This window comes from Notolabrus celidotus, chromosome 1, assembly GCF_009762535.1.
Source record: "Notolabrus celidotus isolate fNotCel1 chromosome 1, fNotCel1.pri, whole genome shotgun sequence".
NCBI classification, from domain to species: domain Eukaryota; kingdom Metazoa; phylum Chordata; class Actinopteri; order Labriformes; family Labridae; genus Notolabrus; species Notolabrus celidotus.
Genome location: NC_048272.1, coordinates 24,811,742 through 24,834,639, shown reverse-complemented (window position 1 = coordinate 24,834,639; position 22,898 = coordinate 24,811,742). Strand labels below are relative to the sequence as shown.

Sequence of the window (22,898 nt, the reverse complement as noted above, 5' to 3'; positions counted from 1 at the left end):
TCTGGGTGACCTGACTTTCCTCCAACAGTCCAAAAACTGTTTGTTATACGTTAACTGCTCCCTCTAAATCGCCCACAAGTGTCAGTGTGTCTTGATTTCTGTCTATATGTTAGCCCTGTGATAGGCTGGCGACCTGTCCATGGTGTAGCTTGCCTCCTGCCCAATGAATGCTGGGGTATGCTCTAGCCCTCAGGAACCCCAAATGAAATAAGCAGCAGATACAGGGTGGATGGAATGATTTTTCATTTATGAGATCTGAAATTACAATAATGACTAGTAACAATTGGAGCCCATTCAATGTTTAATGTCTCTAAATTAATGACTAACATAATTTTTTTGGGTTCATATTTCATGAATTTTCCTAATTTAATGGGGACCACTGGGAACATGTAAAATTAAAATGTTGATATATTCCAATTTCCTGTAAAAAAAACAAACTACGCATTGGTGTTCCTTGGGGTCAATTTGACCTCAGGCTGATTTAGCTGTATAACATAAGAAATATCAACATTTTACACAAATTTGTTTTGGTTGTTTTGGATGATATTGAGGTCACTATAACCAAGGACACTTCTGCGTGTGACTGCAGGAGCTGGGATTGAACCGCCAACCTTCAGATTGAGATATATTTCCAGCTTCCATGTCTCTAAAGACATTCAATAATGGGTCCTGTGTCATAAGTTTCGATAACAGAAAAAAAGTAGGGCCGACGAGAGCATGACAAACTCACATCAGTTTGATGTTCTTTTTTTACAAATAAAGTCCTTCTAAATGCTTTAAATTGTGTTTATGCTTAAAATATATTTTATCTAAAAGGCTATTTAGGTAGTCAACAATGAAACATAAAGTACCTGACACATAAACCTGGGTAACAATCAGTTTCTGGAGGTTTAAATTGTTGGGGGTTAAATTGACCACAAGGATAAAAGATGTTAGTACATTTGAGGGTAACAGGAGGGTTAAGCACTGAAACCTGTGCGAACACACCAAGCACACAGGTTTCCCAGTTACCTGACACAGTGTGTGATGTTGACAGCAAAAGAACAGAAAGATTATAATAATGAAGAAGGTTAAGTTGACTTTTATGGACCCCCCAGCTCCAGCATGAGCAGTTTGTTTGCTTGACAGTATTGTATGCAGGGGTGTAGTGCTAGTGCTAGTATTGACGGAGCGCACCTATGACGTACGCACATGTATGGTAAGCATGCGCATGTTATGTGGCTCCTTTTTGAAAAATGTAGCTCAACTGCTCCTGCTGTGACAAGTTTACAGATACGAAAACATTAGTGTTGATTGGATCTTGAAGTGCTTTAAAAAGTCTGAATTTCCACCAGATTAATCAAACAGCAAGTATTCTTTTTCCTCACTTTGAGGAAGAAAGTCCCGGAGCGCCGTCGGCACTAAGATTGTATGCGACCCCCTGAGGACAAATCTTAAATAGCAGTTACTTTTATTGAAAAATGCAGTTAATGTCTCCTCTGGTGGTCCGGTTTTGGCCCACGGGCCTTATGTTTGACACCCCTGGTCTAAAGGAACATGTTTCATTGTTTCATTTGGTCTAACCAACATTTCACACTCAAATATATTCATTTTTCCAGAGAGAAAGAAAAATATGACAAAATGTAAAAGTTGGAAACAGTGGATTTCTGTCATTTTATCATCCAAAATGACTTTAGTGATTAAGTACCTCGGATAGATTGACAGTCGATCATCTATCCAACTCATTGACCAGTAGTGACCAAACTCTACCTCTGTGGAGCAGGAATAAACTATCTTTGTCTTTACAGACAAAACTTGATGTCAGGAGATGAAAATATGTAAGGAGAGCTTGTGCGTCATTGTGATGTTTTTACACAAAGTGCGACAGAAGAGATACAAAGCTTTCCTCTTGTACTTGAATTGCATCAAACCAGACACATTGACAGCGGTATCTTTAATAGCCCACTCATGTAGAGTAAACTTACAGCGGTATAAACCCAGCCTATGAAAACATTTTACTGTCATGCAGGAAAACAGTTGAGTGTCTTATTTTGGGAAAAGCATCATTAAAGTTTTTTAGAGCTGTGAGGTTTCCAAGGAATGGATGCATGTGGCTTGGTTTGTACACAAGTATATATTGCCAGCAGGTCATAAATGTCACATTGTGTTGGGTTTTAGTTAAGAGTGGAGAATTTATGACTGACCTCTTTGGACAGATTGTCTCTTACTTGCTCTCTTTCCCACACACACACAACAGCATTGCAGGACATTAATCTCAATATAGTTTTCTTTGAAAAACTTTGTCACCCCAATCAAAATTGATGTACAGAATGAACTTTGTTTCTCAGTTAGCTGTAATCTATTTTGAGATAAGTTAGCAAACCAACGTAATATTCTGGATGAAGTTAGGTTACTATGGTGAATAGTGTTTCTATAAAGAAATTCACAGTCACATTAGTCTATTTCAGTATGTGTAAACAAACTCCATAATCGTCTTAAGACACCTTCAGGTTGCTCATGAATGTGTCATTTTGTCGATCCTGTCAAAGGCCTACATCTTCCACACAGCATTGTGAGCCTCTGCCTCAATAAAAAGCCAGATTCCTGAGTAATATGTGTGTTTCCAGGGGCACGGAGGAAAGTGTGTGAAGGAGCCTGTCGAGGAGCGGATGTGAGGGAGGACAGTAAAAAGCTCAGGGACCAGGAGAGGGCTTGATATAAAGGCTGGCCGGGACGAGCTGCAGTCAGACCGGTACAGCTCTGCTCATCTTAAAGCACACTCCCTTCAACTTCACTGACCAACACTGAAACAGCACGTGAGTAAAATATGGTTTCTTCTTCTTCCTCTTCTCTCTGGCTCTCCCCCCCTCTCTTTAACTCTTGCCTGTCCCCTGTTTGACGTCCAGTTTTCTCTCTTATATTTGTGTACTCTCCCTGTTGTAAGAAAGGCTAGTTCACTCTGGCCTCTTATCTCGCCTGTCAGTGGAGCAGTTTCTAACTTCCATGACCCCCCCCCCCCCCCCCTCCTCTCTTTTCCTCCTATCTACTATCTATTTGTCAACGTCTTCCTTGCATAATGACATAGGATCCCCTTTGTCCTTCTTTCTTAGTTATTATTTCTAGCATACACACATGAACACACATGCTTCACCTCATGTCAAACACTGTACATTGACCTATTTTGACTGTTGCCTCTCTTTCCTACCGCTAAAAACTTCTGTAAGTGTCCTGGCCGTAGTGCCACTCACCCCTGTTCATGTGGAAACAGACTCTACTTCAAGTTTGTATGAGCCTGTACTGATCCGTATGTATGCTTATGTACAGTATATGTATGTATATGTGTGTGCGTCTGTTTCCAGGACAGAGCAGGATGAGCATGCGCGGAGCAGTGGCAGGTTGCGTGGTGCTGGTGTGCCTGGTGGCGCTGCTGGCTGAGAGGGCAGAAGGACACATCACTTTCTTCAGCCCAAAGGAGATGATGCTGATGAAGGTAACAAGCTCTTGTTTGATTGGCTGAGTGATGATTTAATAGTAATGGCTGATGTCTTCTCAGTTCAACACACGTGTAATATGTAATATTGTCATCTGCCTTTCCTAGAGAAGCATCAATACATTTATATATATATATTCTGAATTCATCTGGAACAATAAGTCCATAAACAAACAATATTTTGATTTTCACATCATTTTTCCAGAAAATTATATTTTAATTAATTAATATCCTCTATGTTTAGGCATGTCATTTTTGAAGTTTTGTTATCCTACACGGACTATCTTTTGGTTTGGTGATGCGTTTCTTGAAGAAAACAAACAAAACCTTATCCTTCCAGGATAAAGAAAGACTCTTTAGTAACCACCAACAATGTGAAAAAAGGTCTTGGATTTAAATCATTTTAAAATGTGAGATGTTTACTGTTGTTTCGATGAAACAGGCAATATGGAGTCAGATATTCTGGATGATTTTCATAGGTTTTGCCCTTTGGTATTTTAGTTTAGAGGCGTTTGAATGATAATGTTACATAACAAGCTCCAGTTGAGGTTTCAGGCTGTGCCATGACAGCATAAGAGGCTGATTTGAAGTGTGCTTCTCAAGGAATAAGGAAGCTTATTTATCAGGGAGGAATTTAGGTGATGTGGCTCATACTACTACAATTGAAGAATTACTTGTGGTTGTAACAGTCTACTTTTTAACAATATTTTTGGAGGGTATATGTACATTTGTCTGTTTTGTGTTTGTGTGACTGGGCTGCAGGAGCGAGAAGGAAGAAAGGATATGGAGCCCCGATCGGAGGACCTTCAGTTTGAAGAGGTTACAGCCCAACAGCCTCCTCAGGTGGAACATGACGGAAATCCTCTAAGCACACTTCCATCTGTTCACTTACCACCTTCATTGCTGTTGTTACCAAAATATCTGCAGCATTAATAACAACCCACAACTACTTTTTTTGCGTGTCTAGGAAAAAACTGTGGAGATTGCCATCCGCCTTTCACCCAAACAGCTAGATCAGGTGGCTCCCGTGCTCGAAGAGATCATCCATGAAATAGCAGAGGAACATCAGAAAGGTACAACTGTTTGAAAGATGGGGTGACACACATTGGTTGAAAAAGCCCACACTAACAGAATGACGTAGTTTCAGCTTTTATTATCCAAACATGTGGCTACAAGTGATAGTGCTTTGATTAAAAAATCTCTTTGGTAAACACTCTGTTCTCTCATTATCTCTTTCTCTGCAGCCAAATAGAGAGGCCAAACAGAGGGGATGAATGCTGTACAGATACTTCAAAAAGCACTGAATTCCTAAATGTTTTGTTGTGTTTTATTCAATCATTCAATAAAGGGAAAATTTTTGTGTCACTTTATGGAGCGTCTGTTGTTTCTGTATCAAGATATCAGCTCAAGGCTGCCACATGGTGTCAGCATCACTCACAAACTGTCTTTTCACAATCACAAATAAAACTTTGGAACTAAGATGAAAACTTCACCTCTGTCATTACTGCAGATGTAAAAAATAGAGTTAATATTAAATAGTACGCCATATTTATCCTTTTTTTTTTTAGCTCCATAGCAGAGAGGAGCAACAGAGTGTTGTCATTTTATCTATGACTCATTTTCCTTAGAAAACATGTAATGTCCTTTCAATTACTTATAAAAATGTAATCAGAAACCCTCTTATTATTATATGAAGCAAATTATGTCAGAGTTGTTCGCTCAAGAAGTGCAATAAAAGGTTGGAATTTGACCCCTTTCCTTTGTTATCAAGCTTCCTTGTGCCTGATAGTTGTTTCAGAGTTTTGATGTCACTCTCTCACAGATCTCAAAGTCCTTGACCGCCAGAGCAGCGTCACGCGCCAGAGGGGCGGGGAGCACCATAGAGCAGTCACTGTCAAAATACTTCCCAGTTATCCCTTCAGTTTCCTCTGCCACGGCACAGTAGATTGAGCTGACGGCACCCTCCTCTGGAGACTTGAGAGGGAGACCAGGATGGAAGCAGGAAATGTGAGGGTACAATAACAACAATTAAAGATACAAATCAAGTAGAAATATGTAAACAGGATGTTATGTGATCTCTCTCATGATGTTTGTTAAACCAGTTGAGCACAGTGATAAACATCAGAAGTCTAGGTCAAGAGTCTGAACTCTGAAAACAGCTGAAACAAAAGGACCCCTGTAAAAGACCTGTCACAAAAACTGGTGATTGATCCTGGATGTATAAACTTGGCAGGGATGTGCAGGCTTTCTTTATGTGTGTGTGTCTTGACCACATTGTGACACACTAGGGGAAGCAGTGAAGTCCAGGCAACACAAGGATTTGAATACATAATCATAAACAACAATGTGAGGGGATTGTTTTGATTACAGTGCAGTGAGTTGGACATGTTTTTTACATTTTGCTCTGTGCTCTATGGCAACGTTTTAAACAAACCCAGTGATCCAAGCTTATCAGTTATCATGGGGCGTTAGTGATCTATTTCAGTTGCATCGTTTCTGTAATGTGACGAAACACTTGACTGATGCAAACCTGTATGTCCTTGTCCTTGTTGTCACAGATTCTCAAGATTGGCAAAACTGGTTTTATCTGCATTCTTGTGAACACTAAAGATTTTAAAGGAGACAGTAGGAGTTGGCATTTTAAGGATTATGGTATCATCCTGCTCTTGGTTTTGCTACTCTGTTTTTTTTAATAATCAGGCTAACCCATGTGTCGTCCATAAGGCTTGTGAAAAACTTCACAAGATGAATAAATAAATCCGCCAAATGAGGCAGCGTCGATTATATTTTTTTCAAATCTTCTTTAATGCTATGTTTTCCTTTTTTTTTCAAGTTGGGCGTCCATTTGAGCTAAATAGATGCATTAGCGGGGTCGACTTCAGGGCACATCTGCTTGACATTAGATGTGCAACTAGAATGTAGTGTTGGCCATGTGTGTCCGATCTCTTGTCCAATTATACTCACTTCTGACTCCAAGATGGCAAAGACAGAAACACTAAACTATAAATGTTTATGCAGTTAATGGGGCGTATGAATAATGAGGGGGAACATTCCTTCAACTGATCCTCTGTTTAAGGCGTAAACACTGAGATCCAGTTTGACCTCATGTCTGCCATTCAACTGTGTTGAAGTACAGAGAAAGAACAACAACTCAATAATCACTTGTATTCTGATTAACAGGAAGTCTCAGAAAAAGCCTTTTCTACAGGAAAAACAATTCCTGGTTGCACCAAGTTTTAAATATAGTTCATGGTGTAGGGTTTCCAACATGTGGTAATACTTAAGCTTTTTTTCCCCCGAGGCTTAAAGGCAAGTTATCTGGATTGCGCAATTAGCTTGTGTACTGGTTTTCAATGCGTATCATTAAAACAACATATCTCTACGGCAGGTAATTAGACACAATGCTTCAGCCAATTGAAATATAGCCACACACGTAGGCTTATTCATCCAATGCTCATTCACAAACGTCCTGACTTGTAATTGTTTCTCAGTCAAAAATCAAGGTCTGGTTATCCTGTAAAGCTCATGGTGTTCTTGGTTAAATGTAATTGTACATTGGTCAGTTTAGGCTGGACCACAACATGCCGTTATACTCTGTCAACAAGGACTTTTGCTTTTTTGATGAAGTATATAATATAGTATCAAGTTCTATATCTTTGTAATGAAGCAATCTTAGTGTCCCAAGTAAAGGAAACATCAAGTGTTTCAGGAAAAATGGTAGCTGTGTCACTTACTGTAAAGCTCTTGTAAGAAACACACTTAAATTTGATGCTGATGGCCCTTTAACACCTACAAAAGCAAATGTGACCATCAGCAGCAAGACTGGCTATTTCTCTATTGTAGTTTTTGATGCCTGCAACTGCTGCCAATGGGTGACAGACAAGACTAATTAGTGCATGCTGAACAGAAAAAGCATTTTTTCATTTTCAACAGCAGCTATTTCCAATAAGTGATGCATTTGATTGCTAAAGGGAAGCAGGAGGAAACACTACCCAAACATGTACAGAGAACAGAAGTGAGAGAAGACATACTGTTTTGTCGACATGGGTTCCAAAAATCAAAACAAACTGATAGCTTTCACAGGAGCTTTAAAGGGGACATATCATGCTTTTTTCATCAATATATATTGGTCTAAGAGGTCCCAAAAACATGTATTTAAAGTTTATGCTCAAAAAAACACTTTGAAATCAGATTTTGGCATGCCTGAAAAGTCCTTTTCTTCATTCCTCATCAGAACACTCTGTTTTCCCTCTGACCACGCCCCCTCCGGAAGTGGATGTGCCTCGGCTCTCCAGCACGTTGATCTAATGTTTACATGTTGGCTGAATATACACGGCTGCTCAGAGATCGCGTTACTTCAACCCTCTGAATCTGATCCTGACGGAGAGGCGCCTGTAGCAGGACCTTTCTGAAGGATTGGTCATAGATTTAGTGTTTCTTGTTGTTTTATTTATCAGTATGTAGACGTGTGTCTTGGTACACAGCTACGAGCATGTAGCTATGTGGCTATGCTAACTAGCGCTAGCACTTATCCATGATAAATCATCCACTAGATCTTCAAATCTGCAGACGTGGGGAGTAAACCCGACCTCTGCCAGAAAGGCAGCGGGACCTTTTATGAAGGATTGGTCACAGATTTAGTGTTTCTTGTTGTTTTATTTGTCAGTATGTCGACGTGTGTCTTGGTACACAGCTACAGCTACAGCTACAGCTATGAACATATAGCTATGTGGCTATGCTAATTAGCGCTAGCACTTATCCATGACAAATAAAAATCATCCACTATATCTTCAAATCTGCAGACGTGGGGAGTAAAACCGACCTTTGCGTTTATTAAGAAAGCCTACAACTAGCATGCCTCCCTCCTAAGCTCCTTGTTGGCACATATTTGTGCAGGTAATGAAAAACGGGGGAGGGATTCAGTATTATTTTATACAGTCTATGGGCTGAACAAGCTCTGACTCCGTGACAGACCGGATATTGTTGTTACGTAACAAAAACACGGAAGTCTGAAACGGCTCGTTTCACACACATTTACAGAAAGGTGTAGAAATCAAAACAGGGGCAGAATGGATTTTTTTCATTCTTGGGGGGTTTGTAGACATGCCAGGGACACATATTTCAGGTAAAGAACCATTAAAAAGTCAATTTTGCATGATATGTCACCTTTAATATAACCTTACTATAACAATTCTACCCAGCTGGTCTCTTGCTTTACGATGTAAGCAGCACAGTGTGTTGGGTGAATTCATTCACATAAGAGGAATATAAGTGGCTCTGCCATAAAAAAGCAACAATGTACTCACCTTAAAGAAAAAAAAGCCAATGAAGTTGAAAATGAACTGAATTATATATGGATAGTGTCTCATCACTTCTGTCATGACAACACCAGGGTGGACAGAGTTTGCTGTAACATCTATACATAAATGAAAACAGAGAGACATACACATGAGCTTACATTCAGAGCATAGATGAACAGTATCTACTGATACTGATGTATCTGTAGATGGTATTTCTAGTCTTTTTAAACAACTAAAATTCTGATTCAGGAGCAATGCTTTGCTACAAGCTTCAACAACTGAAATGATCTCTAACCTCTAGGGAGGCTGATAACATGTTTAACCCTCCTGTTATGTTGTGGGTCAAATTGACCCTTTTAAAAGTCTATTTTAGGCAATATGTGCCTTCCAAACCAGCTACATGCAGCAAAAAATCTGGGCAGCATGTGACAGAAGAGGTATTGTGTTAATTTATCAACATCACTTCATAAAAAAAAAAATCTAAATGTAAAATAAAATAAACAAGTTTTAACATTAATTTTCATAAAAAATAGTGAGTTATCCTCATTGAACCATGATCTGTGAGATTAAAGAACACCAATGGACTAAATCTTGATTTAAATGGTTAGTAATGGAGTTAACAGGGTTCCCACTCTTTTCCAGAGATCATTTTCCAGGACATTTCCAGGACATTTTCATTGATGATCAAGCTGGTATGACAGTCTAAATTTAGTTCCTAATTTAGTTCCTAAATAGTCTAATATGTTCCTCTCAGTGGAAGTCTACATTGAAAGTCATGTAGTCTAGGAGTCTAGGAGTTTCTGTGCAGTTGTGTCGCTCTTTTTGTTCCGTTTGTTTTCACTATCGGGAGTTTGCACTCCTACTAGCTAGAGCAGGGGTTCTCAAACTTTTTGGATCCAGGGACCCCCTACAGGTGAGAAAATTGTCCAAGGACCCCCTCATAATTGTAACACAGATTAAGCACATTAGTGATGTGTCATGATCAAAAGCTGCGGCTCTGAGAGCCGATGCTTTATAGTGAATCAGAAGAGCCGGCTCGCATCGAGAGAGAGCCGGTGTTATTGCCCTACTGGTTTCTGCGCTAACTGGTTTCCGTGATCCAGCTGTGTTGTATTTGCTTACAGACAGGCGCTGTGTTCTGCTTCAGACACAAGATTCGCCACACATTTACAAACATATTAACAGAAGTTCTCAGGTCTCATCTCACATCTACTGCAGCAACAATGGTTGGATCAGTGAGCAGTGCATCATAGCTACCGACGAAAGTCATTAAATATGTAAAAATAAAGTATTTACAAACTTAAACGGAGTTGGATTCGTTCCCACGAGAGCAAAATGTGATTAAGTCTAGAAACTGCTACCTAAGCTCGTGAGCCACGGAGCTCACTCTAATTCAACGATTCTGACAGGTATCAATCAGGTACGTCATCATCCAGGTCACAGCCAGGGAACATGTTGGTCTGTGCTCACCTGAAACAACTGGTTTCCTTGAGTTCATATCAGGAAATACTGGACCATGTTTAGCGAAAGTTTTCTCCAAACTACGGCCTCATTAACCTCTGAACTGCAGCACACTACTACATCTTACTCTGTCACAGGTAAATACTTTATAACGGTGACCAGCTAATCCACAGAACTCAGTTAAAATACACCTTTAGACGGTTCACGGGGAGCCGTGGGAACACCGTGCAGGAGGTGTTTTCAAGTCGTGTCTCAGTTAGAGTTTAGTGCAGGAAGAATAACTCAGGTGAAGGAATCACAGGATCACAGACATCTCCAGAAATATATGCAAAGACGAACAAAAACACAGACTTGATCTTACGCGAATATAATTCACAAGCCCAAAAGTCTCGATCCATAAACATAACCACTAACCCACTCTACTCTACTTAGGACCAACATGTTCCCTGGCTGTGACCTGGATGATGACGTACCTGATTGATACCTGTCAGAATTGTTGAATTAGAGTGAGCTCCGTGGCTCACGAGCTTAGGTAGCAGTTTCTAGACTTAATCACATTTTGCTCTCGTGGGAACGAATCCAACTCCGTTTAAGTTTGAAAATACTTTATTTTTACATATTTAATGACTTTCGTCGGTAGCTATGATGCACTGCTCACTGATCCAACCACTGTTGCTGCAGTAGATGTGAGATGAGACCCGAGAACTTCTGTTAATATGTTTGTAAATGTGTGGTGAATCTTGTGTCTGAAGCAGAACACAGCGCCTGTCTGTAAGTAAATACAACACAGCTGGATCACGGAAACCAGTTAGCGCAGAAACCAGTAGGGCGATAACACCGGCTCCCAGTTTTTTCCCTTTCGTTTTTTTCTCACAGTGCTCAACCCCAGCTCTGCTCACAGCAGAACTTTGTGTTGATTGGTCAGCTTGGCAGCCAATCATGTGAGGATATAAGATACAGGTGATGGAGGGGAGGCTCTGTATCGTGGCTTCATCTGTTCCTTCAGAGAGAGTCCTCTTGAAGACCGGGCAAATACTCACTGAGAGGAGAAATCAGGTCAGCCCATCCATGCTGAGCCATCGGATTTTTCTCAATGCCAACCTGAGGACATTAATAATGTTTGCTTGAGTTTGGTTCTGGTTCTGTTTGCTTGAGTTCGGTTCTGGTTCTGGTTCTGGTTCAGTTCTGGTTCAGTTCTGGTTCGGTTCTGGTTCGGTTCTTGTACGGTTCTGGCACGGTTCTGGTTCGGTTCGGTTCTGGTTTGGTTCTGGTTAAGTTCTGGGTCAGTTCTGGTTCGGTTCTGGTTCGGTTCTGATTCGGTTCGGTTCTGGTCCGGGTTCAGTTCTGGTTAAGTTCTGGTTCGGTTCGGTGCGGTTCTGGTTCCGTGCGGTTCTGGTTCGGGTTCAGTTCTGGTTAAGTTCTGGTTCAGTTCTGGTTCGATTCTGGTTCGGTTCTGGTTCGGTTCTTGTACGGTTCTGGCACGGATCTGGTTCGGTTCTGGTTCGGTTCTGATTCGGTTCGGTTCTGGTTCGGGTTCAGTTCTGGTTAAGTTCTGGTTAAGTTCTGGGTCAGTTTTAGTTTGGTTCTGGTTCGGTTCGGTTCTGGTTCGGGTTCAGTTCTGGTTAAGTTCTGGTTCAGTTCTGGTTCGATTCTGGTTCGGTTCTGGTTCGGTTCTTGTACGGTTCTGGCACGGTTCTGGTTCGGTTCGGTTATGGTTCGGTTCTGGTTTAGTTCTGGAACGTTCTGGTTCGGTTCTGGTTGAGTTTGGTTCGGTTCTGGTTCGGTTCTGGTTTAATTCTGGAACGTTCTGGTTCGGTTCTGGTTGAGTTTTGTTCGGTTCTGGTTTGGTTCTGGCACGATTCTGGTTCGGTTCGCTTCGGTTCTGGTTCAGTTCTGGTACGTTCTGGTACGTTCTGTTTCGGGTCTGGTTCGGTTCTGGTTGTGTTTGCTTGAGTTTGGTTCTGGTTGTGTTTGCTTGAGTTAGGTTCTGGTTGTGTTTGCTTGAGTTTGGTTCTGGTTGTGTTTGCTTGAGTTTGGTTCTGGTTCTGTTTACTTAAGTTTCGTTCTGGTTCTAACCCTAATCCGAACCCTAACCCGCACCCTAACCCTAATCCGAACCCTAACCCTAACCCTAACCCTAACCCTAATCCGAACCCTAACCCTAATCCGAACCCTAACCCTAAACCTAACCCTAAACCTAACGCTAATCCGAACCCTAACCCTAATCCGAACCCTAATCCGAACCCTAACCCTAACCCTACTCCGAACCCTAACCCTAATCCTAACCCTAACCCTTATCCAAACCCTAACCCTAATCTGAACCCTAATCCTAAACCTAACCCTTATCCAAACCCTAACCCTAATCCGAACCCTAACCCTAATCCGAACCCTAACCCTAACCCTAATCTGAACCCTAACCCTAATCCGAACCCTAACCCTAACCCTAATCCGAATCCTAACCCTAACCTTAACCCTAACCCTAATCCGAACCCTAACCCTAAACCTAACCCTAACCCGAACCCTAAACCTAATCCGAACCCTAACCCTAATCCGAACCCTAACCCTAATCCGAACCCTAACCCTAACCCTAACCCCAACCCTAACCCTAACCCTAATCTGAACCCTAATCCTAAACCTAACCCTAATCCTAACCCTAACCCTAACCCTAATCCGACCCCTAACCCTAAACCTAACCCTAACCCTAATCCGAACCCTAACCCTAATCCGAACCCTAACCCTAATCCGAACCCTAACCCTAACCCTAATCTGAACCCTAACCCTAACCCTAATCCGAACCCTAACCCTAACCCTAATCCGAACCCTAACCCTAACCCTAATCCGAACCCTAACCCTAACCCTAAACCTAAGCCTAATCCGAACCCTAACCCTAATCCTAACCCTAACCCTAATCCGAACCCTAACCCTAATCTGAACCCTAACCCTAACCCTAACCCTAATCCGAACCCTAACCCTAATCCATACCCTAACCCTAACCCTAACCCTAATCCGAAACCTAACCCTAATCCTAACCCTAATCCGAAACCTAACCCTAATCCTAAACCTAACCCTAATCTTAACCCTAACCCTAATCCGAACCCTAACCCTAATCCGAACCCTAACCCTAATCCGAACCCTAACCCTAAACCTAACCCTAATCCGAACCCTAACCCTAATCTGAACCCTAACCCTAATCTGAACCCTAACCCTAATCCGAACCCTAACCCTAAACCTAACCCTAATCCTAACCCTAACCCTAATCTTAACCCTAACCCTAATCACAACCCTAACCCTATCCCTAATAACAACCGTAACACTAACCCTAACCCTAATCCTAACCCTAACCCTAAACCTAACCCTAATCCGAACCCTAACCCTAATCTGAACCCTAACCCTAATCTGAACCCTAACCCTAACCCTAATCTTAACCCTAACCCTAACCCTAACCCTATCCCTAATCACAACCCTAATTCTATCCCTAATAACAACCCTAACCCTATCCCTAATCACAACCCTAACCCTATCCCTTATCACAACCCTAACCCTAATCGTAACCTTAAGCCTATCCCTAACCCTAATCATAACCCTAACCCTAATCATAACCCTAACCCTAATCATAACCCTAACCCTAATCATAACCCTAACCCTAATCACAACCCTAACCCTAATCCTTATCACAACACTAATCCTAATCACAACCCTAACCCTAATCACAACCCTAACCCTAATCATAACCCTAACCCTAATCATAACCCTAACCCTAATCCGAAACCTAACCCTAATCCTAACCCTAACCCTAATCCTAACCCTAACCCTAATCCTAAACCTAACCCTAATCTTAACCCTAACCCTAATCCGAACCCTAACCCAAAACTAACCCTAATCCGAACCCTAACCCTAATCTGAACCCTAACCCTAATCTGAACCCTAACCCTAATCCGAACCCTAACCCTAATCCTAAACCTAACCCTAATCCGAACCCTAACCCTATTCCGAACCCTAACCCTAATCCGAACCCTAACCCTAACCCTAATCCTAACCCTAACCCTAATCTTAATCACAACCCTAACCCTATCCCTAATAACAACCCTAACACTATCCCTAATCACAACCCGAACCCTATCCCTAATAACAACCCTAACACTATCCCTAATCACAACCCTAACCCTATCCCTAATAACAACCCTAACCCTATCCCTAATCACAACCCTAACCCTATCCCTTATCACAACCCTAACCCTAATCGTAACCCTAACCCTAATCACAACCCTAACCCTAATCCTAATCACAACACTAATCCTAATCACAACCCTAACCCTAATCACAACGCTAACCCTAATCATAACCCTAACCCTAATCATAACCCTATCCCTAATCATAACCCTAACCCTAATCATAACCCTAACCCTAATCATAATCACAACCCTAACCCTAATCACAGCCCAGACCCTAATCCTAATCACAGCCCTAACCCTATCCCTAATCACAACCCTAACCCTATCCCTAATCACAACCCTAACCCTATCCCTAATAACAACCCTAACCCTAACCCTATCCCTAATCACAACCCTAACCCTATCCCTTATCACAACCCTAACCCTAATCGTAACCTTAAGCCTATCCCTAACCCTAATCATAACCCTAACCCTAATCACAACCCTAACCCTAATCCTAATCACAACACTAATCCTAATCACAACCCTAACCCTAATCACAACCCTAACCCTAATCATAACCCTAACCCTAATCATAACCCTAACCCTAATCATAACCCTAACCCTAATCATAATCACAACCCTAACCCTAATCACAACCCAGACCCTAATCCTAATCACAGCCCTAACCCTAATCCTAACCCTAATCACAACCCTAACCCTAATCATAACCCTAACCCTAATCATAATCACAACCCTAACCCTAATCACAACCCTAATCCTAATCACAACCCTAACCCTAATCCTAACCCTAATCCTAACCCTTATCACAACCCTAACCCTAACCCTAATCCTAACCCTAATCATAACCCTGACCCTAATCATAATCACAACCCTAACCCTAATCCTAACCACAACCCTAACCCTAATCACAACCCTAATCATAACCCTAACCCTAATCATAATCACAACCCTAACCCTAATCACAACCCTAACCCTAATCCTTACCCTAACCCTAATCTGAACCCTAACCCTAACCCTAATCCTAACCCTAATCCTAACCCTAATCCTAATCCTAACCCTAATCTTAACCCTATCCCTAATCACAACCCTAACCCTAATCCTAACCCTAATCCTAACCCTAATCTTAACCCTAGCCCTAATCACAACCCTAACCCTATCCCTAATCACAACCCTAACCCTAATATACTTTTTAAGTAATTGATCTTAAAAGCTTTCAGAAAATTAACAGCAGCAAGACTCACATATCCCTTCGAGCCTCCAAATGGTATCATAACAATGGTGTATATGCTGTTTTGTAATGGCACAGCACAATTTTATAATTTATTAGAAATGTATTCAAATTATTTCACAGACCCCCATGCTATGGTTCACGGACCCCCAGGGGTCCCAGGACCCCACTTTGAGAACAACTGAGCTAGAGTACGGTAATTGAGCTCTCAGCCTGCAGAGAAAGTTGTGAGGCACAGACCCCCAAGCTCTCTGCCCGACTCCACTGGTCACACTATAACTTAAATATAAGACTCTTTGAATCAAAAGAGCACTCTACAAGGTTAATGTACCATAAAACATGAACAATATACCCCCGTTTTCTGTGAATGCATGATTATGAAGTGAAGGAGAAAAGATGTGAAAAAAGTTGTGCAGTGTCAGTGTCTTTTCCAGCACAGCGTGCACTCAACTTTCAATGAACGGGGATGTGTTTTGTTAATCGGGTCAGGTCGCACGCAGCCATGTTGGAATAATTTTCCAGTACTATATGTGATTTTCCAGGACATTTGACTTTTTCTCCCATTTTCCAGGTGTTTTCCAGTACTGGAAAACTGGTCAACTGTTTTCCAGGTTTTCCAGATTTTCCAGGACGCGTGGGAACCCTGAGTTAAGGATTAGATTGTTAAAAAAAAAGTGTATTGGGATTTTTGGGGGTTTTGACACTTTTGGATAATTGAATATGCCCCGGGTCAAATTGACCCAGGAGCATTACTGCTGTTCCAGAGAAACGAACATGACAGGAGGGTTAAATTGTTTTGGCTGTTAGTAAAGCCTTTAAAATGTGTAATTTAATCTTAAATGACATTGAAAGACAAAATTATTATTCATCCGTGACAAATTTTTCATTTGCATAGTCATATTTCTTTTACAGCACTTACTCGAAAGGAATGATCCTGCATTAGCTACACAAATGCCTAACTGCAAGAGATGCAAAAAGTTCATTTTTTAAGCTAAAAAACAATACTGACCTGCTCCTGATGAATGATACTGATAAAATAACTGTTAAATAAAAGTTAATGCACTCCCCATACTAATGCTAGCTGCGGCTGCTCCTGCTGCGTACTCCTCCCATACATCTTAGTAGAATTTATGATTTTTCAGGTGTTAAAGAATTAAATTTGTCAAAATCTAAGGAATTTTTCTTCCTCCCAACATACTTTCGGCACAAGTTTTGCAAGTTATCATAATACTCTGTCGTTAACTCGCTTTTTGCAGCTTTGCTTGTTCTTCTTCCCTGCATGTAATTTCAGACTGCATACAGCATCGTACTGTGTCAGAATGTGTAGGGTTATAAATGAGTGAATGAAATAACCTTCTATCATTGGTTTTATGGAAAAAAATTGTATAATTGGAATAATAAATAATGAAATATTCCCTTTATAGGCCTGAGTACCTATTACCTGAATTAGTATCCTGCATCACTACAAACAACCACAAGAGTATTTATATTACCTACCTGTCCCTTTTAGTCTGCGTGCTAGCTCATTGGTACAGATGATATTGTGGAGCTTTGTGTGGTTGTAGACGGTATCCAGCATATACGTGAGATTTTCCCCTTGAAAATGAGAGAAGTCCACATTGCCATTCTTGTGGTTGACGGAGCTGAGGTTGACAATGCGCGATGGAGCAGAGCTCTTCAGCAGGTCTGCAAAGAAACATAGACATGCAGGGCAAGAGGTGAGATAAGGAGAGAAACATCAAAGACAAAACATGTTGTAAACCCTTACAATGGCATGAAGTTGTATTATGCATTATTTAATATAATACAGCTATAGTACAAAGACACTGCAGACGCTTACCCAGCAGCAGGTTGGTGAGGAGAAAGGGTCCTAAGTGGTTGGTAGCAAAAGTCAAATCTAATCCATCTTTGGTAATCTGCCTGGGTATACCTGGAATTTAAATAAAGGGTAAATGCAATAGTAATAAATACATACACACACACACACACACACAAACACGCGCGTGCGCACGCACACACACACACGCACATGCCTGCACACACACACACACACACACACACACACACACACACACACACACACACACACACACACACACACACACACGTGTGCTGCTTTAACTTTAAAGAACGTCATACTGGCAGAAGAAACTCTTTAATAGGGACGCAGCGATCAGGTGCTGGTATCGGATATCAGCTAGATCGGACTCAAAAAGCCAGATAGGATATCGGTGACAAGGGGCCGATCCATATGGCAGATCTATTCATCTCAGTTCTATGCTTTTCTGTGTTTACAACAGCCATGTGTGGGCAGAGAAATAATGTATTCAATGATTTTAATGGCCCTCCTCCCTGCCACAGGTTCACTGTTCTTCTGTGGGAAACACTACGTTGACATATTTTTTATTTTCTCATTTGAAGCTGTTTTTTTATACAGAATATTGAATTCCTCTTATCCACTGCTGAGGTTTAAAGTTGAATTGTAATATCTGTTGGTTGTGAAGATTAACTCACCAAACTGTTGGTACGCATTTATAATCTCTTGAATAATGATACTGTTTAAAAATGTTTATTTTATTTTGGTTTACAAAGTCAGAAAAGCCTGAAGTTGCCAAAACATGATTCTATCCTCACATTAAGGAATATAAATTGTTAAATCAATACAGGGATTGGATCGGCTAGTATCAGTATCGGCAGATACCAAAGCTCAGGTATCGATATCGGTATGGGGACCTAAAAAATAGGATCGGTGCATCCCTACTCTTTAACTATAAACTTAACTGGCCTAACCTTACTTCACCTCTCACATAAATGCTTTGTTGTCAAATGCTTCTGTCATTACAGTTGTATAATGGCTCCTGCTTCACTGGAGGGAGGTTTTCAGGCATCAGAAGCTAACCCTGTGTTCATGCCATCCGGACTTATTTTCTGACTGATGCATCACACTCTCTCAGAGCTTTGTCTGTTTCCAATCACTTGTTCAGCCAGGGTGCAAAACTCTTGCTTCCTCGTTCTTAGCTTCCAGATGTTTTTCAGATGGGGAAATGTTCATCTGGTGTTTGTCTTGTGGCATGCAGTGTTCTTTCTTTCTGCCAGTGCTTAAATCAGTAACTTACTCGCTTGTGTAACAACCACAGATTAGCCTTTTTTTTTTTGGTGGAGCAATGTGTTTAAAAGTGAGTAAGAATCCAACAGGTAATAGGAAAACATAGTGTGTGGATGGAGTAAGATTACATGGTTTCTGTGTTTTGAAATATACAGGCTTCAGTTAACTCCTGCTCTTTTTTTACGTCACAAATTACAAAACAGTGTCGTTATTTATCACCTGATACTCCAGCATTGTTGACGAGGATATGGAGAGCTTTTTCCTCCTCAAGGATCCCCTCAGCAAACTTTCTGACAGAGTCCATGGAGGACAGGTCCACCAGACGTAGGTGGACATCAGAGTTTCCTGATTTCTCCCTGATTTCTTTGAGAGCCGCCGTACCCCGGGCCTCGCTTCTGCAGGCCAGGATTAAACGAGCCCCGCGACGTGCAAAGTCTAAGGCAATGAACTTCCCGATCCCTAACAGAGAGAAGAGTCAATATTTTTAGTCTACAAAGGAGATTGCAATCAGCAGTGGCATTTTTTATACAGGAAAAATAAAAATGCATTATGACAACAAAGTTTGAACTGTGTGATACAGTATATTAGGATACTTCTGAGTTAATCTCTTCACATCTCCTGTTGTTGATCTATGTGGTGAAGACAAAGAATCTTACATTCTGTTTCCAAACTTTGTTTGAATGGTCTGTTGTTAAGTCTCTAAGTCTTTATTTTTTATTTTTTTTTATGTTTTTATTTCTGAACTGCTACAGCTGTTACAGATGTTCTCATAAAACATATGACAAATCCACTGCTCTCAAACTGTTCTGTATGGATCAGAAGAAAGAAAAGAAAAGAACAAAGGGTGGAAAAAAGGAAAAAGAAGTGCACTTGGAACCCAAGGCGCCTTTTGTCTTGGCTATGTTTTGGTCTGAAGTAGTTTTAGAACATAACAGAACACATACAAATAAAGTGCTGAAACCCAGCTCTGCTGTACAAGCTGCTGTGAACAACCACTCTTAATGTGATATAAGATATACTTTATTGTGTCCTTAGGAAGGTTGTTTTTTTAACTCAGGGGTTGCATCCTTTTAGCAGTCTCCACAGAGAAGCACATACCAATTAAAACACAAAAAAATGTATTGCACATTACCCATCTTGCATGTTCTGCGTAAAATACACAAATTAACGACTATGAATGCTAATGGTGTGCTGTAGCTCCTAGCATGTTGCTAAAACAAGCCTTACTTACTCTAAGTGATGTGGAGGAAACATAGGACCAAGTTTTGAGAAAACAGAGTAAGAGTAGGATGATCTCCAGAGGTATGACATATTCAATGTAATGTAATCATTTGCAGATGGTCAAATGATCCAAGTCATTCTCATCAACAGATTTCTTTTGACTCTGAAAATTCCACTACATTTCTTTTCTTTGGTAATATCATACAGCAGTCATATTGATAACACTTAAATTGGTTTTAATCCAGTACAAAGCTGTTTCACAATCACCAACATATTTCATGCACACATCATAGTCAGGACAAATGTCTCTTACTCATCATTTGACACCATGCTGGTTCTGTGTTTGAAATATTTGAGCTAATACTTCTCCTTGTGGCAGTATTCTTGCTGGGTGAGAAGGTGAAAGACAGAGATGAGGATAGGTGGGGCAGCTGATAGGAATGCCATAAAGAAATGAGCCATTCAGAAATATAAGTCCAGGTCAGGTCAACTTTAGATTTGCTTATTATGTGCTCTTTTTTTTAATCTTATCTCTATGTGGCATAGGTATGTGTCATAGTTACTCTTGCTGTTTCGGTTCCCTTTGCTGCTGTAATGCTGTCCATTTTTTCTGGTCATACATTCCTTGATCCTTATAAACCACTTTCAGTTGCATTATTGAATCACCTGTCAAACATAAAAGATAAACAATACAAAGTCTGCTGACTGATAATCCCTCAGGTCAAAGGGTAATAGCTTTAAAATGTGTTTGACAGTATATTTAAACCTACCATAAACACTGTGGCTCCAGTCTAATCTTGAAAGCCTTACAGTACAAAACACATACAGTTGTGCTCACAAGTTTACATACCCTGGCAGAATTTATGGTTTCTTTGGTAGTTTCTGTTATCTTTATGATATAAAAAGAGTAAACACAGTTGTTTGATAAAAAATTAGCTTCACCCAACCACTAACCATGAGTGAAAAAAAAGGTTTTCTCTTATCATTCATATTCTCGGAAAAATTGCCAAAATAATCACAAATTATGCCAGGGTATCTAAACTTGTGAGCACAACTGTAAATCTAAAAGTATACAGCTGCTTAATATGCCAAAGTAAAGGAGACTCAGTATAAATATGATTAGCCTATTTTGAAATATGAATCAGAGGGAGAGAGTTGAGTTTCCAACTAAATGAATCATGATTTACTTAGAGTACATTGGAGGGTACTGATCAGGTTAGAATGCAGTAAAGATAAAATATATTGATAGTGCAAGTTTACAAGAACTTAGAAACGACTTTTGGCCCACACTGCAGCCAGACGAGTTGAGGGAAAACACTTTGTCGTGTCGCTCTCCTTTTAAGCAGTAGGCAGATTCAAAGGAATCTTATCAATGCTGGACTCAGAATAATACAATTCTGGTTCAGTATTGGTGACATATTGTTAATGATAGTTTTTGCAGTCAAAACTACTATATTACCCATCAGCACTATTATATTTATTCACTTTTACCTTCATCATTAATTTTCATGTTAGATTTGCTGTGGATTACTTCCTATCAGACTCATATTTTATTCTTACACACAGTAATGAAATAGGTTGAATTCGTAGTACCTGTATTAGCTCCTGTGACTATAGCAGTCTTCCCTGAGAGCCGCACGGTGCACGCGCGTGGATCCCAGCTCCCTTTCCTCTGTAGCCGCACAACAAACGCGAGCAGCGCCGTGGAAATAACCCACACCGGGTGATAAAGTATGCCCGTCCAACTCATTTCTCCGTCAACGTTGCTCGCCTGCCAGCAGTGAAAGAGAAAGAAAATCCGAGGGTGGCCGGACAGCGTGCACCCAACGCTGTCTTCACTTCTGAGGTGTGTGTGAAAGTCCTTCACAGCAGTGAGCCGGCTGGTAAATAGTTCATGTGAAAGCAGTGGCATTGACATTTAGGGAGGGGGATGTGATGTCAGGGGATTGATTTAGGAATAAAAAACTATAGCGTGGAAACATCTGGTTCTCATAGGTTATGCTGTGTAAAGTGAAGTCAGTGAAAGAGGACCTGCAGACACCTATGTCATGGTCATTCAAAGTGAAGATTCTCTCCATGTCTGTCTCTATAATAAAAAAGCATACTAGTTAAACCAGCCTAGTTACTAAACTTTATGGTCTCTAGGGATTTATATAGTATTTGCACTGGAGCTACATAGCGATGTAGACTGTTTGTCTTGATGTTTAAATGTAGGCTTAGTGTATTATGGTTTAATACCAGGTTACAGACAGTATGAGGAGTTTAGCTGGTTATGAAACAGATACAAAATTGATAGCGATGCCTCTTTGTGCTCCATAAAGTCGTATGACACCATGAAAGGCATGACTGACTATTTAAATCCTCAATGGGTTACGGTTTCAAAGCTCACAGCCTTTTTTCTGCAACTGCTGGAAGTCACCGGCTCCAAAGAGACTGATTCTAGCAGCAGTTTCTATTAAGAGGGAATTCTGTGATGAGTAGCTGACTTCTAGTGAGCACAAGCAAAGGCACCGACTGGCTCTTCTCTGAGTGACCGAGCTAACAACTCAGGTAGGGAGTTGGTAGTGTAGGTTCAGGTAAGGAGAGTGGTGGCCCAAACACTTCATGGAAACATCTGTTTGAGAATAAGAGACTCATAAAAGAGCATTAAACAGTTCGCCAACAGGGGTCTAAAATACCAGTCATGCCATACCAATAAAGTTCCTCAAACCCCTTGAAGCTATTAATTTGAACGAGCTTGTGTTTTGTGTTTTATTACATATGAGCCAGAAGTTTTATTTTTAACAGATAGAAGAAGCTAGGGTTAAAAAGCTCCAAATAATTTTGTCCTGACAACTCTACGTGAGTTTTTTCCGCCAGCTTCACGAGGACGTAGAGTGCAGGAGTTCATGGAGAGACTTAGGTTTAGCTGTGATCTAAGATTTCTATGTTGTCACTC

General features: G+C 40.8%; 2 protein-coding genes across 2 annotated transcripts; one reads left to right on the top strand and one right to left on the bottom strand.

The window, feature by feature from the left end:
* The first annotated feature begins 2,606 nt into the window (after positions 1 to 2,606).
* On the top strand, positions 2,607 to 4,839 carry mlnl (motilin-like). The gene is made up of 5 exons (XM_034680363.1): positions 2,607 to 2,795; positions 3,339 to 3,469; positions 4,232 to 4,312; positions 4,437 to 4,542; positions 4,714 to 4,839. Exons 2-5 carry the CDS (start codon positions 3,350 to 3,352, stop codon positions 4,719 to 4,721), a joined length of 315 nt encoding a protein of 104 aa, XP_034536254.1. The 5' UTR covers positions 2,607 to 2,795; positions 3,339 to 3,349; the 3' UTR covers positions 4,722 to 4,839.
* zgc:64106 (uncharacterized protein LOC393348 homolog) lies at positions 4,606 to 21,907 on the bottom strand. Its single transcript, XM_034680353.1, has 6 exons — positions 21,554 to 21,907; positions 18,959 to 19,198; positions 17,474 to 17,563; positions 17,131 to 17,319; positions 8,776 to 8,885; positions 4,606 to 5,443 (listed from the first exon to the last, which is right to left on the bottom strand). The coding sequence occupies exons 1-6, from the start codon at positions 21,876 to 21,878 to the stop codon at positions 5,264 to 5,266; spliced, it is 1,134 nt and encodes a 377-aa protein (XP_034536244.1). The 5' UTR covers positions 21,879 to 21,907; the 3' UTR covers positions 4,606 to 5,263.
* Positions 21,908 to 22,898: the final 991 nt, after the last annotated feature.